Below are 16760 nucleotides of genomic sequence, written 5' to 3'. Positions count from 1 at the left end.
ATCACTTCCAATAGCGAACCAGTGAAATTCTCAGCCCGGGTCTAGTCAGCAGCCTGGCGCGGCACCGGGCTGAGAATTAGTTCGGCTAGCATAGAGCGGAAATTGTGATTTCAGTCTTGAACAGTCCTAAACTGGGATTAGCAGGCGGCTAGCGCTCATAACGTGCTGCTTAATTGCCGTAGTAAACATACTCAGTTCACACTGAAAAGAAGTACAATAATCCTCAAAAACCCGTCAATTCACCGACTTTGATGTAATGTGAGACGTGGCCTATTTGCCTAACATTATAAGCTAACAAACATGCTAACAAGTAACGGTAACTTGCTGAGAAAAAAAGTGCCAGCCGACAAACTGTCTTTGTTACTCACCTTCTGCTCTTCCATTATTGAAATGGTGTCTTCTGGCGCCCCTCGCCCACGTAGAAACTCACTTAAATCAGACATTTTCCGTCCACAGGTTGGTTCACCAACTGCACGCCTCTACATGTCTCTGTCATTAAGATGATGACTTCCAAGTACCCACAATTCCGAGAAAAAAGTCAGAATTGTGAGATTAAAGTCAGAATTCCGAGAAAAAAGTCAGAATTGTGAGATTAAAGTCAGAATTGTGAGAAAAAAGTCAGAATTGTGAGATTAAAGTCAGAATTGTGAGAAAAAAGTCAGAATTGTGAGATTAAAGTCAGAATTGTGAGAAAAAAGTCAGAATTGTGAGATTAAAGTCAGAATTGTGAGAAAAAAGCCAGAATTGTGAGATTAAAGTCAGAATTGTGAGAAAAAAGTCAGAATTGTGAGAAAAAAGCCAGAATTGTGAGATTAAAGTCAGAATTGTGAGATTAAAGTCAGAATTGTGAGAAAAAAGCCAGAATTGTGAGATTAAAGTCAGAATTGTGAGAAAAAAGTCAGAATTGTGAGAAAAAAGTCAGAATTGTGAGATTAAAGTCAGAATTGTGAGAAAAAAGTCAGAATTGTGAGAAAAAAGTCAGAATTGTGAGATTAATGTCAGAATTGTGAGAAAAAAGTCAGAATTGTGAGATTAATGTCAGAATTGTGAGATTAAAGTCAGAATTGTGAGATTAATGTCAGAATTGTGAGAAAAAAGTCAGAATTGTGAGATTAATCTCAGAATTCTAGCTGCCCTTTTTTTCTCAATGCCCCATTTTTATTTTTTTTATAGTGGCCCTAATCCTCTTCCGTAGGGTATACGTTTTAGGCACATTTATTACAATTTAAATGTTTTAATTTATTAATAAAAAATAAAGCCAGCTAGCTGCTCCGTGTGCTAAGCTAGCAGCGCGAGGTCACGCCCGCGCGCCTCAACAAAACGGCTAAAAAAAAAACACAACAGAAAAACCAAGGAAGGCAGAAAGAAATGAAAGAGAGAAGCAGCGGGTTCAGTGTGTGCTTGGCTCTGCACACGACCTAAAAGGTGTCAGAGAACGGCGTCCATGTGAAAGGCAGATTGTTTCCAACGGCAGCGCCGACACCCATTAACGTTACCGCACACAGAGGGAGAGGGAGAGGCGCCGGGGGAAGAGGCACTCTGCCCACCCGTGTCGGAGGTCTGTCAGAGCCGAGTTAACTTTAAACCAACCAGATGAACTTAACAGATGAAGACAACGGCGGGCGCTGAACTCCACAGACGTAAGGACCACCCTAACATTATCTGAGAAGCTTCACATTTTCCTCTCACCGTGGACGAGGAGGACGCCGGTCTCTCGCGTTACGGCGGCGACCGAGGGGTGAGTTTACCTAGCGTTAACTGTTAACCAGTTCGGTGACATTAATTTCGAATATGTGGGGTGTTCTTAAAAGCAGATAAAAGCGAAAACGTGTTATTTGACTTCTCAGCAGCAGCAAGTTTGAAACCCGCTTTTTCCCCGAACTTGTTCAGTTCCACCTTAAATGGTATGGGAGTTAGACGTACTGTACCTGCCGCGCGGCGTGCGGTTATTGTGCTGTTTAAGGTGGAACGGAAAATTCGAACTTCAGCTGCGTGGAAGATAATTCGTACACAGATGCTTAATGTTTACACGAAGCCTAACCGTTTATCCACATTTGTGGTCCCCTTTTCTGTGTATAATAGGAAATGTGTGACTTTAGTGTTTGGTTTGAGAGTTTGGTGAGTAAATGAAGAAAAACGCGGGCTTGCTGTTTGGTAGAAACTTGGCGGTTTGGCGTTTCTTTTAGTTTTGTCATGATTAAAAAATGCCTGTTGCCCTTTACATCTGGTTGCATTGAGTTACATTAAAAGGAAAGGAGGTTTTGTCCTTTTCTTGTAAAGTTACCATTTTAGAGATATGAGGTTTTGTATAGGCAACGGCTCTGTCTCTCTCTCTCTCTCTGTCTCTCTCTGTCTCTGTCTGTCTCTGTCTGTCTGTCTCTCTCTCTCTCTCTCTCTCTCTCTCTCTCTCTCTCTCTCTCTCTATATATATATATATATATATATATATATATATATATATATATATATATATATATATATATAATGAATTAAATACACACAGGCATAACATGATCACCGCCTTGTTTCTACTCTGTATAGGTGACCTGTTGTAGTCCTACAGTTACAGACTGTAGTCCATCTGTTTCTCTGATACTCTGTTACCCTGTTCTTCAGTGGTCAGGACCCCCATGGACCCTCACAGAGCAGGTACTATTGGGTGGTGGATCATTCTCAGCACTGCAGTAACACTGATGTGATGGTGGTGGTGTGTTGGTGTGTGTTGCGCTGGTTTGAGTCAATCAGGCGCAGCAGTGTTGCTGGAGTTTTTAAACACCTCAGTGTCACTGCTGGACTGAGACTAGTCCACTAACCAAAATATCCAGACAACAGCGTCCTGTGACCACTGATGAAGGATTAGAGGATGACCAACACAAACTGTGCAGCAGCAGATAAGCTGCTGTCTCTAACCATACGTCTACCAGGTGGACTAACAAGGTAGGAGTGTCTAATAGAGTGGACAGTGAGTGGACACAGTGTTTAAAAACTCCAGCAGCACTGCTGTGTCTGATGTACTTGTACCAGCTCAACACACCACCACCACAGCAGTGTTGCTGCAGAAACAAGGTGATGGTCATAATGTTATGCCTGATCACTGTGTATATAATATTAGTGTCACTGTGGCAGTAAAATATCAGGGGACGTATGCAACATAGCGCGAAAGCCCTGCAGACTGCAGGTCACATAGCAACACAGTCTCTCCTGGCTAGCAGTGGATGAAACGGCAGACACAGATTTGAGACAAACATTTGGAGACTTATTTGTAATTATAAGCACCTTAGTTGGTTTCCTGCAGCGTTAAATCTGCGACGAGAGACTGTCAAACACTAAAAAGTTGCGTAGTCGCTTCGCTTTCAAATTCTCCCGTTCCACCTTAAATGGTGCTGCATCTACATTCTGGCACTTCAGGCAGAATTTAAGGTTGAACGGCAAATGAGAAACGACTTTAGCCTCGTAAAACAGTCGAGCGTTGAGGGACATTTTACAAGAAACTCTTCTACTTCTAAGGAAACGTTCCCTGGCGGAAATGGGAGGAAAGCAATTATAACTAAAGCTTAAAGCAGAGCAAAGTAAGTCTGTTTTCTTTTATATTGTTTAGCCTGTACTGGACATTATCGCACACTAAGACATACTGGGCATTAAATGTTGCGGCTCCCAAGGTGGTTTGATTTTGTTGAAAGGACAAAATTTCTTCTTAAGATTTGGATTGTGACTCTTGATCTAACCCGGCTTTAATGCAGAGCCAGAAAGAAAGTCTTAGGCACCCAAGATTTTTAAAAATATATTTGTGTAGTTTGTTTATTTGCGTGTTAATATTTGAATAAATAAGATTTATAGAATGTGTGTGTGTGTGTGTGTGTGTGTGTGTGTGTATATATATATATATATTAGTGGATGTTAGTGTGTTTGTTTAACCATTTCCAAGCCTCTCCTCGAGGAAGCCCAGTATTATATGTAGTTAAAAAGCAGCTCCTGGTTTGACCAATCAGTGCTCAGTAAATTGAGCTTATGATGTAATTGATGATATTAACGAGTCTCTGTGAAGATGTGAAAATATAGACCCAAGAAATTCTTGTTACTTTTTATTGTTTTTATGTTTATTTGAAGTATGAATACGACTTTATTCTAATGTATACTGTGATGAACTCACTGCTGAGGTCAATTATTTAAAAATTAGATGCCTAAAACTTTCGCACGGTGTGATAGATAGATAGATAGATAGATAGATAGATAGATAGATAGATAGATAGATAGATAGATAGATAGATAGATCCTGTATTATTACAAACTGATTTTTTTTTTTTTATTTTAAACCTAAATACAGTTAAAGCTTCAAAAAGTACTGTTCTCTTCCTACTCTGTTCGGAGTACCTTAGATAACGGCTCATTTTGTTGATGTTTATGATGTCACGGAAAACCAGCACATTTATGTATATCTTTCTACTGAAGAAGTGCTGAAGTTATAAGGAGTGTTTCAGCCTCCTTTTAGAATGAGGAACCAATCAGAACAGAGCTTTGTTACAGTGTCCTTAAAGGCCCAGGATCCTGTCAGACTCTTCAGGGACAAAGAGAGGTTGGGCAACTATCGATATTTGTCCTCATGCTCTTTCTGAGTTTGTTCTTGAACATGTTCTTGAGAAAGTTCCTAAGAAGAAGTCATCATCGGATTAATGACGTGTTCTTAAAACGCAGAGTTGTTCTTACCTGTTTGCTCTTAAGTAGATTCTGTTCTTACCTAAGAACAAACCCCAGATAAGAGAATATTGGACACCAGAATCTTCTCAAAAACTGCGTGAGTGGGTTTTTATGAAGAAATGTCTCCTTAAGCATGGTTTGTGACTGATGCCCAAAGAGATTACAACGGTTTTAAGTTCATAACACCACACAAATTGACCTACAATGCAAGAAGAATGTAGAATGTGTAAGTTTTGTAGGGCTCAGTATTTTTCTGCATCATATTATATGTCTAACTTGGCTGCCTCTGATCATTCTCATTATCTTCGTTCATAAGTTATGAGATCCCAATCTATAAGAAACTTATGATGAAATTCCTGTGGGTTCCTGTGGTCAATACTGAGAAGAACATTTCTTACAGCATTTGACCAACACCAACCTGTGCACAGGTGTTGTTACTTTGTCGCATTATGTCTGAGACCATGGTAACAGAATTTTTAGCAGCTAACTTTAACGATGTGTGTGGAGGACGATGCATGAAGGTTCAAGTAAAGTTGCACCCAAGTGAAGCAAGAAAGGGTCCTGCATAGTACCAAACAATAGTAAAGCCATTTACAGTTTTCCATTATAGAGAATAACCACTTATGCAGTCAGATGGTTCACAGTTCTGAATATTTGCTTTTCCCCACACTCTCAGAAATAAAGATATGGATCTGTGACTGGAGCAGGACCCCTCTTGTCACTGAGGTGGTACCCTCAAGGGTACATCTCAGTACCTTTAGTCAGGGAACATAACTGAACCATAATCCACTGAAATTATATTTTCTAAGCAGTACCCCCATCCACACCCCCATCTCATCTCCAGGCTTTTATTTTATTGATCTATTTTAAATCATTAGGATATGAAAAGGTACAAATACGACCTTTACACCTGGAAAAACGTATTTATGCTGCGCAACTGGACCTTAAAACCACTGCTGTACCTTTGATGGAACGTTTACATTGTTTGGGATCTGGGATCTGAGTAGTTTACATTGTTTGGGATCTGAGTAGTTGTGATGGCTCATAATGAGAAACAAGGTCTTGTAAGTACTTGGGAGTGAGCCCATGTAGGGCTTTATACATCAATAAGAGAATTTTGTAATCAATACGGAATGGAGTGATGGCACTGGACTGATATGATAAAATTTTCTAGTTTTAGTGAGGACCCTGGCTGCGGCGTTTTGGACTAGTTGGAGTTTGCTCAATTCCTGCTCGTGCATCCTGGCAGTAGCGGATTACAGTAATCTAGCCTGGAAGTAATAAAGGCATGCACCAGTATTTCTGCATCACGCAGGGATGGGGCATTTCTTATCTTGGTAATGTTGCGAAGATGTGGAAAAGCTGTTCTAGTGATGCTGCCTATGTGTTGATCGAATGATAAATCTGAGTCAATTATAACGCCAAGATTTTTTGCTGCTGAGCCAGGTGTGGCTGGAAAGTCGGCGAGATATAAGATTAAATCTGGAAATGTACTTCTTGCTAATTTAGGACCCAGAAGGAGAACCTCTGTTTAGTTACTGTTTAGTAGGAGGAAGTTACGTGACATCCAGCATTTCACGTCTTTTACACAGTCCTCCATTTTCTTTAATCTGTATTTGTCATCAGGTTTGGCTGATATGTACAGTTGAGTATCGTCTGCGTAACAATGAAAGTCATTCCATGGTTACCTCTAACTGTGCCTAACGGTAACATGTATAGAGTAAATAATAATGGTCCTAAAATAGAGCCCTGCGGAACTCCAAATTTTACTTTTGAATAACTGTAAGATAAATTGTTTACACTGACGAACTTGTAACGTTCTGTTAGGTAAGATCTGAACCATGATAGGGCCGTCCCTGTGACTCCAACCATGTTTTTAAACCTTTCTAGGAGAATATTGTGGTCTATTGTATCGAACGCCGCGCTGAGGTCATGTAGCACTAAAAGAGATATGTAGCCCTGATCAGAGGCAAGAAGAAGATCATTAGTTATCTTAACTAGAGCCGTCTCAGTGCTGTGATGTGGCCTGAATCCAGATTGGAATTTTTCATATATGTGGTTCTTGTGTAGATATGAACTAAGTTGTTGGGCCACAGCTTTTTCTAAGATCTTAGCTATAAACGGTAAGTTAGAAAGAGGCCTGTAATTAGACAAAACGGTGACATCAAGATTTGGTTTCTTGATCAGGGGTTTAATAACTGCTAGTTTAAAAGCTTTGGGTACATGGCCCAGACTAAGGGACGAGTTTACTATAGTTGAAATAGGGTTTATAATGACTGGTAGTACTTCTTTGAGTAATTTTGAGGGAATTGCATCGAGTGTGCAGGTTGTGCAATTTGCAGAAGAGATAAGCTTCTCTAGCTCCAGCTGTGGGAGTGGGTAAAAAGTTCCCAGCCTTTCTTGTACAACTGTGTTTTCTTCTATATCAGCTAAGTCAGATGACAGCCGGGTTGGATTTAATACTGTGAGTTGAATTTGTTGTCTGATATTTTCAATTTTATTATTAAAGAAGTCCATAAAAACTTCACTAGTGAGAGTTGCTGCGATTTCACACTAAAGAGAATTCTAGGATTATATTTATTATTCTCGATCAGCGAGGCCAGATATGCTGAGCGAGCTGTAGTGAGAGTATTTCTATCCTCTATAAGGCTGTGCTTCCAGGCAGAGTGGAACACTTCCATCTTGGTTTGTCGCCATTTCCGCTCTAGTTCCCGAGTTTTTTGTTTTAAGGTACGGGTTTTATCGTTGTACCACGGGGCCGAGCTTTTTCTGCCTTATTCGTTTTATTTTAAGTGGCGCCACCTTTTCTAAAGTGGATCGGAAGGTGTTTTCAAAATAATCGGTAGTAAATCTAACTCCATGTGGTCGGATGGATTGAAAACTGGCGTTGATAGTTCTGGCAAATTTTCTACAAATTGTAGGGCGATAAAAGGTCTTATTGAGAGCTTTGTAGGTAGAATAACGAGAGGACGTACATATATTATGGCTAAGATGTCGGAGACTGAATGGTCTAATGTGAAATGGTTCGCTGTAGAGACTTGGGCCGCATCCGGAATGGTCCCCTAATAACGGTAGTAAATGATTTTGGACACTTTAATCATTTGGGTTTGCTCAGTTCTGTGCAACATGAATCCATCCCATGAACACTATAAACGTCATGCCACTAGTCCACTATAACCGGCAAGTTATAGTGCAGCTGTAACAGGTCTGAGAGCTCTGTGGAGATGCTGCCGTTGTGTCTGGGCTCAGTGATCCTCCCCAGAGAAGCTGCTTGTGAATCTTGATACCAAACAATGCTGTGTATTATTGGTATCCCCTCTCCACTAGGGTACATTCTTTGTACACTATTTATTGTGCACTTGAGTGAGTGCACTTGATCTTCTCCACTTTCTTTGGACACCAGTTCAAAATGACAGAATCCCAAAATAGGGCACTGTATAGAGGATGTGGACCAAACACAGCTTTGGATTCGAATTTCTTAAAGTGGTGGGAACCAGGAATCAAATATAACCGTAGCCATTTTATTTACTATCCAGAACCTTTTACATTACATTTACAATATTTTACAATTACATTTACAATGTTTGTGACTTACAAAAGTGGTTTGTTGTTGACTCAGAGAATGTATGTTTGCTAGTACAAACCTTTTAGAGCCCGTGTGTCAAACACCAGCCTCGTAGGCCAAGCTGGGCTCGTGACGCAGTCCTATCCAGCCTGCTAACCCATGTTAATTTCCTGTTGATATTAGCCGAACTGCGCTTTGGAGACAAACACACACACATACAACCTGTGGGACAGCGGTCTCTAGTTCTAGGTCTCTAGAGGTGTCTAGTTCAGGCAAATAGGCAGGTTTATAATACCTACCTCCTGGGGGCATTTAAACAGGTTTAACAGTTATCTGTAGCTATTGTGGCCTGTTGCTTTATCTCAGAAAAAAATACATGTTCCGATGCAGCAGTCATAAAAAAATGACTTGAAGTATTGTGGTATACTGTTTTTGCCATATTGCGCACCTGTAATCTTAGTAAGGATATAATTGTGCACGGCTTTAAAAATATCAGTGGAGTTCACCTTTTACAGGAGCTACCAGCCAACCAGCTACCAAGTCAGTCAATGCGTGACAAATACAGAAAGCACTCTGCAGATCCGCAGTGGGTCAACCAGGACTCTGGACGAACTGCTGTGTTTACAGATGTGTTTGGCCGTCGCCTGAGGGATGAGCTCAACGCTGTTATCTGAGACGTGCACGTCTCTCATGCAGCATTTATGATGAACCAATTATGAACAGAAGTTTTAAATTCGAGATGCTGGTTGAAATGTTTTGACACGTTGCTCAGCGATGGTGCCACAGAAAAACAAGCCGCTTTGTTTCTGGATCGTCATTGATCTTTGCTTTGCTCATGTTGGCTTCCTGTGTATTCTCAAGGTGGATTTATAGCATGTGGTTGAGCAGGACTTCTGCTTCAGAGGAAATATGCCGATGGTCAGAGAGTAGTAACTATTAGTAGCGTCTCGCTGTTGTCCGATGAAAACCTTGTACCTCCAAAATGGTAACTTTACAGGAGAAGGACTCGCCCAAGTCATTTTGGGCTGTTTATCCTTCATGAAATTTACACACAATACAAAGGCCAACAGACATTTTCAAATTATGTCCATTGACCTAACCTGACCATTACACCTATATGATCCCATTCTAAAACCATGGGCCCCGCTTTGTTGCTATAAGTGATCCTATAACAGCCTCCACTCTTCTGGGAAGCTTTCTAATGAGATTTTTTCCATTCAGTCAAAAGAGCATTCATGAGATCAGGCACTAATGTTGGACAAGAGGGCCTGGCTCACAATCTGCATTCCAAAGATATTCAGTGGGGTTGAGGTCAGGGCTCTTTGCAGTCCACTGGAGTTCCTCCACACCAAACTCGTCAAACCATTCATCTTTATGGAACTCACTTTGTGCTCGGGGGCTCAGTCATGCTGGAACAGGAAAAGGATCTTCAACAAACTGCTGCCATGAAGTTGGATGCATATAATTATCTAAAATGTCTTTGTGTGCTGTAGCATTAACATCACCCTTCACTGGAACTAAGGGGCCTGAAAAACAGTACTGTTGGAACTCCTGCAGGAAACAACACAGTTACAACCATCAGCCTGCTAGATAGTGTGATTCATCAGTCCAGGGAGCAAAACATGGCAAATTGATGATACTGAAGATCAAACAAGACACAAAAACACCACTTTCAGTATGACATACCTAAAAGGAGGACTGTCTGTCTGGTGTTGATATATTGTGGTTCACCCCTCAAACTACCACGATACAATAGACAAATCCAGTCGTTGCTAGCTGGTGTTTGAATACTGTGATATGGATGTGGTAGGAGCGTTGATGGGTGTGGTAGGAGCGTTCATGGATGTGGTAGGAGTGACGGCAGTGAGGCGGTGTGATCCGTCACTGATGTCCTGAGCCAGCTAATGTTGGCTGTTCGTACTAAGTTGACGTTGTTGAGAAACTAAACAGTTTAGCAGTGTTTTGGGCCACTTGATTAGTCTTAGTATCGGGACAGTCGAGCCTTGACTAAAAATAATCAGCTAAAAATAATCTTTTCTTTCTTAAGTTATGACTATTACAAAAACTGCAGTTGAGCTTTTTTCCAGCTGGTAAAACAGCTCACCAGACACTTTCTCCCACTGTCCCATGACAGATCTGTGAGATGTTCCACTGTTTGGTGAGTGTTTGTCGTGTTCTGTCCATAAAGGATGGTTTAAAACGGGGATTAACCACCCAGGAGCAAAAATCAGCCTCCAAACGGGAAAGAAATAATGATTTGACAGTTATCGCTGTATGTATCGATATCAAATGATATGAATTTTGTTTTTTGTGATAACATTTTTGGCCATATCGCCCAGCTCTAATTTTTTTTTTATTGCAGTCTGTAAACATACCTGTTTCTCAGTACACACCCGTTTTTTTGTTTATTTAAATAGAAAAAAGAACATGTATTACTTTTAACTGTTGAATCTCATTAATCTATTAGAGTAAACCAGAACAATAAAATATTGTGGCACAAATAGAAGCAAAACCCCCAGTGTTGGTCAGTATCTTGCGATCATAAGATAAAAATTGCAAAAATACTAACATTTGTACTTTTTGTAATTTAACATTTTACTTCAAAACACTTCATAACAGTAACTTTATATATTAGTGTTACAATAATGAGAATTTGGTCACTTAAGTTGGAAAAAAGTTACCAAAATCAGTTTGAAGCCATTTAAATTATTCAGGTTTACTTTTATTCAACAGGCGTCACTGTGTGTAAATCCAAAAATAAAAACAAGTTTTAAGGCTGCCAGTGTCTCACGTTTTCAGAGAAGAACTCCTGTACAAGTGTTTCTCGAGTGCATCTAAGCTGCTTAAGTTGATTCCCAGAGCTGTCAGCGTTGGTTTTAAATACAGAGTTCTAGTGATTTTACATCAGTTACAAATAATTGAGAACCTGCTTTGTTCTAGTTTTAGTTCTGTAATGTCAGTAAAGGGAACTTTGTTCTATGAGTCAAAGACATGGAAGTAAGCAGTTCTCTTTAACCCAGCGAAACGGAAAACCAACACACAGGATTGCAATTATAGCATGTTTCTATCGGTCATCATGTGACATTTGAGTTATGTACATATAGTTAATTATTTAATGCAGACTTTTTGATAATTTGAGGTTTTTTTGGAAGCAAGCATCGTAGTCATAGAAGCACCAGTGGTTCCTAGGCTATAAACTATAAACACACGGCATCTCTTCAGTGATCTGCTCAGTAAAAATTATTTTTGCAAAATAATACAAAGAGTGTCAGATTTTTGGCTTTCACCAGTAAATTGTAAGCATATAGTGATATGTGTAGATTATAAAACATATATTCTGTTAATTTGAGGTGACCCAAATCAATAAATAAAATAAAAATTTGCATTTATTTCATGCAGCTACTGAATAATTAACCTTATGATTTGGTCATGTCAATTCAGATGGACAAACCACAATATACCCTGGTCAGAGGTTCCTTTATTGCAAGTCCCATACGAAATTCATGCAGAACTATTGTTTTAAACTTATATCTGCAGTTCAGTCAGTGTGGCTGAAATCATCGCAAAATCATCTGTTTGGCAAAGTTCTCTTTTCACCGATAACGTCATCTGGCTACAAGCAAGCGAACAATGCTATGCACAGAAACGATGGTGCATGAAAATAAAGTCTACTGTTTAACTGTAGAGCTGGTCAAACTGTTGTCTAAAACTGCCAAAGCTTCTAAACGACCACATTAGACAGCTTCCCTCGTTGTGTGGGGTATTTTGGTCAAGTTATTAGCGTTCTGTCACTTCAGTGTCAACAGTGTTGGTTTGCATGAAGCATTGCTCATATTTGGCAGCTTAGACTCCAGAATGATGGCACAACTCCAGGGGTCTATAGTGCCTCAAATGCCGCTGCTGACATTGTACAGGGTGTCCTAAAAAACTGACATCTTCAGTGACATGACAGGCATCTTCTCAGGTTTTAATGTATGTAGTTATTTGTTTTCTTTTAAAGAACGCCAAAAACAGGGGGGTTTGGGGAAAGAATTTTTAAACAATAAGAAAGAGGGAGAGCTCCCCAGATTTAGTGTATGATTCCCAGTATTCCAGTCACCCCAAAAAATCAGTCCAACAATGTGAGACGTAAAAGCTTTGTTCCTCAACATCTCAGTCCTGCAGGGAGTTCTGAAAGAACCTTGAACCTTATCATCCTGACCTGAGGATTGCTGGAATACTGGGCCAAAACAAAGCAATGTGAGGAACGTAGTGAGGAATTCTAGGGTGATGATCCCTTGGTTTTATTCCCGTGCCTGGCGGAAGCTGCGGGTTCTGGGCGTCCTTTGTGCTCTCACTGCGTTTGAAAGCTCTGCATCCCTCTCAGCACTTTTTCACTGCCTCTAAGGCCTTAAAGCCCTCCATTATTGGTGACTTTATGGCACATTTGCTGTGTTGGCTTTTACATTGACACACGGATCTCTGAAAAAGTAAAACCAGGACACTTCCTTGACAAAAGTCCCTACAGGGAGGTATGCTAATGTGACCAGATTAGATTAGTTGGTATCCAAATGTCTGTTAGATAAATAGACACAGAGACATTTCCACTCAGGCAAAAATTACACTGCCAAACTGGAGTGTGTGGTTGTTTTATTAGTCAAAACTGCATTAGGTGTCTACATTGCATCCTTGTCCGTGCTGCCAGCTCTGGTTACTTTATAAATACACTTTGTAGTTCTGCAGTTACATATTGTAGTCTGTTTGTTCATCAAAGGTCAGGGCCTTGGCCTTTTTGATTGGTTTTACAGAGTTAAATTGTTGTAACGTCGATGGCTGCATTAAATTCGGATGCAAAACAAAAGCTACTAACTTTGTTTACATAACATTTAGTGAAGTGGTTATCTTGCTTGCTGATATACTGTTACGTACTGTACAGTTAAAGACTAACATAGCAATGACTACCGCAAACTGGCAAAATATTGTATGTTTATAACTGGCATTATATAAAATGTTTTTGTCATTATTTCACAATTAAACAGGAATAATTATGCTGTGTGTAATCAAATGGCCTCTGTTCGTTAAAGGCTTCAGATGTCCATTTATGTTAAATGTGTGAAGTATTGAAATCTCGTTCAAAAACTGATGAACTAATATTTCTATTTCAGATTTGAAATGGTCTCGGCTTTATGATGCATCTCCGACTAGGACACTGTGAGAAGCAATGTCTCTCCATGAAACGTAACCCAGGCCTGTTCTCTGCCACCTCCCAAACATGACTGCAGCTCAAGTTCTCAAAAGGTCCAGGATGTTTGTGAATTTTCACCGGCTCAAAACACGCCAAATTCAGCAGCTGATGATGACGTGCTTTGCGTTATCAGTGGTCATGGTGTACTGGCAAAGTCTTGACAGTGATCTAGTGAGTCATATAAAGTCCTACTCTTTACGACACCTGCTTACCAATCTTGACTTCATCACTGCCAACTTGACAATTAGCCGTGAGGAAGCCCAGAAGTTCAGCAACCACCGTTACTTAATAAACCAAGAGGGGAAATGTGCCGACAAAGATGTCCTGCTCCTACTGTTCGTGAAGAGTTCACCGCAGAACTTCGAGATGAGGCAGGCCATTCGGTCAACGTGGGGTAATGAGGCCTACATTGAGAAGACCTTGGGTGTTACTGTGAAAGTGGTCTTTGCTCTTGGCTTCCCCCCACAGCCCTTGCAGAGGAAGAAGCTGCAAAGGGAGCTGTTTCAGGAAGACCAGAGATACCACGATTTGATCCAGCAGGACTTTCTTGATACCTTCCACAACCTGACCATCAAACTGCTCTTGCAGCTGGGTTGGACGCATGCATACTGTCCACATGCCCGATTCTTCATGTCTGCGGATGATGACATCTTTGTTCACTTGCCCAACCTCATCCACTATTTGCAAGAGGTAGACCGAGCTGGGGTAAAGGACTTCTGGGTCGGGAAGGTACATCAAGGTTCTCCACCAGTTCGTGACAAGGACAGCAAGTACTATGTGTCTGAAGAGATGTATCCCTGGCTGATGTATCCTGATTACACTCCTGGATCTGGTTACGTCCTCTCCAAAGACTTGGTCTCCAAGGTCTACCAGGCTTCCCTCACCCTGAACGCCTCCCTTTACATTGACGACGTCTTCATGGGCATTTGTGCCAATGCAGTAGGGGTTTTGCCCCAGGAGCATGTCTTCTTTTCTGGGGAGGGCAGGGCCCCTTATCACCGCTGCATTTACAGGCAGATGATGACCTCGCATGGACATGTGAAGGACTTTCATGAACTCTGGAAACAAGCAACAGATCCCGAAGTGCAGAAAGTATACTCAGGAGCCTTTGGAAGACTTTACTGTACTCTGGCTAAAATCCCACTGCTTTGTAAACCATTTTTTACAAATACTTATCCATGCAAAGCAGCGTTCCTGTAGAACACGGAACTTGGTTTAGTATGAAATTGCTCAGATGTTTCCCGCCTTGATTTTTTTTTTTTTTTTTTTTTATAAACAGCTTGCCACCTTTTGCTCCGAGAGCAGGAATATTTTTTTTTTTATGGCCCAAAAGTGTCACTGTCTCAAGTGACACAAAAGTGTCATCTATTCATGATCATAAGTACTTCGGTTGTGCATTTTATTTTTCCAACTTCTCGAGAGAAACCTAGGCACACCCTTGAGAGTCTGGACCCCATACAAGGATTATACTCTTGACACTTTGAGCCCTCACAAAGTATATTTGCATAAGGCTCCCAATTTTGGTTTTGGACTACCCAACCCCCAAGACAGCTCCAAGACTGTGGTTGGGAACTATTGGTAAATGTTTGTCTACCGTGTTTTTACTCTTAAATTAAGTTTCAGTGAGCCATCAGTTGGGACTGCAACGGATGGAAGATTGGAGAAGCTGAAAACTCTAACACTGAGGTGACTCGTTCCACACATGGATGCAGAGGAGGGGGAGCAAGCCGCAAGGAAAGTACGTTGGACGTGGGTTTTGTTAACTAGTAGGCAGGGGCCAGTGCATTGGCAAATCACTGTTCCTCAAACTACGAGCGCTCGTCTCTTTGCTGCTGTAATGTGAAATTCTGTATTTGTACTCGTATGTGTAACCCACTACCTCAGCATCTGCCAAAAGACACAACATAAGAGTTTACTCAAGTGTGATCATTGGTTCAGCGCTGACCTCAAAATCACCTCGTGATCTGTACATCCGTCATACATTTCTGGGAAGCAGTGGTCAGAAAAACTGCGTATGATCAGAACTGCACGACGTTGCTGCCTCACAACTTGCCTTAAACACCACAGATGGCGTAGTGTGTTTATTTTGCACTGGAAAAAGTTTACAAAGGTGTGGCTTTGTGCGCTGAAGACCATATTTGTTCAAGTATGTAACCTTTTTAAAGTTTGTGTAATCAGGGACACTTGTTTGGTCATCCCTTTTGTGTGACTAAGTAGGTTGCTATGGGGTCTAATGAAGACGACTCTGAAACCCGTTTCATAACCGGGGACCTGTCCCTATCCCCTGCTGAAGGACTACTCTATTTTTAGCAGAAGGATCAAATGTCCCAGCTGCAAGACCTGGACATCAGATTGTGTTGCACATGTCAACTGTTGGCAATATCTAGAACTCAATGTTCCATGTCCCTGTTACATTCTTTTATAAGATGTGTATTTGAGTAATATTGAATATTTTTTTTTCTATACTGTTAATAAAGTGTTTGTTGCTCCATTATGTGCATACCTTCAATTTTTTGTTCATTGTTAAAGTGAGATGTTGAAATACAGAGGAGGGTTGTTGCTTTCTTAAATGTACTTTTCACTTAGTCTTCATTTCTCTCAATCATGGAGATTTTGAGGTAAAATGCTGTTAACAGCCTCCTACTTGTCAGAGTTGACACAGTAAACCTATGAAACTGTAACTTGCAAGTTTCAGTTGGCAAAATGGATCAAGATTTTCTCCCCCAGTTGGCTCTTTCCTTCACCAGTACTCAAGACTGCTCAAAAGACTTTGGAGACACAGGTTTAATAATTTAGGTTTATCCGTCTTTTCAAAGCAGGCTGCAGTAACTGGTTACTCAGTTTAGTGTTTAATTCAAATTCAACTTGGACCTCACTGTTTTAAGTCTGATTTTTGACTATTAATTGTAAATTTTTTTTTGGAGAAATGCATGCAAGAAAATTTAGCCTCATTCACCAACCTCATCCTAAAATTTCTGAGAAACATCCCAAGTAATTCATGATGCGTTCTGAAACCATAGGATTGTTTGCTGTGTGTACACAATTTCCAAAGAACAAATCTCTCAACATGGCAAATGTCAGAATCTTTATGAATTGTAAAGTAAGGTTGGTGAAAGAGACCCATCCTTAAATTCTTTGAAGATACTAATTTTTTTTGTCCAGTTTTCCCCTCTTAACTCAGTGCATGTTCAGTCAAACACTTTCCTACCACATTGGTGCATATATACAAGTGGTAGCAACCACTACAGAAAGCTCCTTAACGGTGACCCACTACCT

General features: G+C 40.6%; 1 protein-coding gene across 1 annotated transcript; it reads left to right on the top strand.

Moving 5' to 3' along the window:
• Positions 1-1394: 1394 nt before the first annotated feature.
• On the top strand, positions 1395-15978 carry b3gnt5b (UDP-GlcNAc:betaGal beta-1,3-N-acetylglucosaminyltransferase 5b). Its single transcript, XM_017714635.2, has 2 exons — positions 1395-1738; positions 13405-15978. Exon 2 carries the CDS (start codon positions 13512-13514, stop codon positions 14682-14684), a length of 1173 nt encoding a protein of 390 aa, XP_017570124.1. The 5' UTR covers positions 1395-1738; positions 13405-13511; the 3' UTR covers positions 14685-15978.
• Positions 15979-16760: the final 782 nt, after the last annotated feature.

The sequence above is a fragment of the Pygocentrus nattereri genome, chromosome 2 (assembly GCF_015220715.1).
Source record: "Pygocentrus nattereri isolate fPygNat1 chromosome 2, fPygNat1.pri, whole genome shotgun sequence".
Taxonomy (NCBI): Eukaryota; Metazoa; Chordata; class Actinopteri; order Characiformes; family Serrasalmidae; genus Pygocentrus; species Pygocentrus nattereri.
This window is presented reverse-complemented; position numbering and strand designations above follow the sequence as displayed.

Bases quoted from the DNA above. Each gene is read 5' to 3' on its own strand.
- b3gnt5b (XM_017714635.2), top strand. From the start codon at position 13,512: ATGACTGCAGCTCAAGTTCTCAAAAGGTCCAGGATGTTTGTGAATTTT.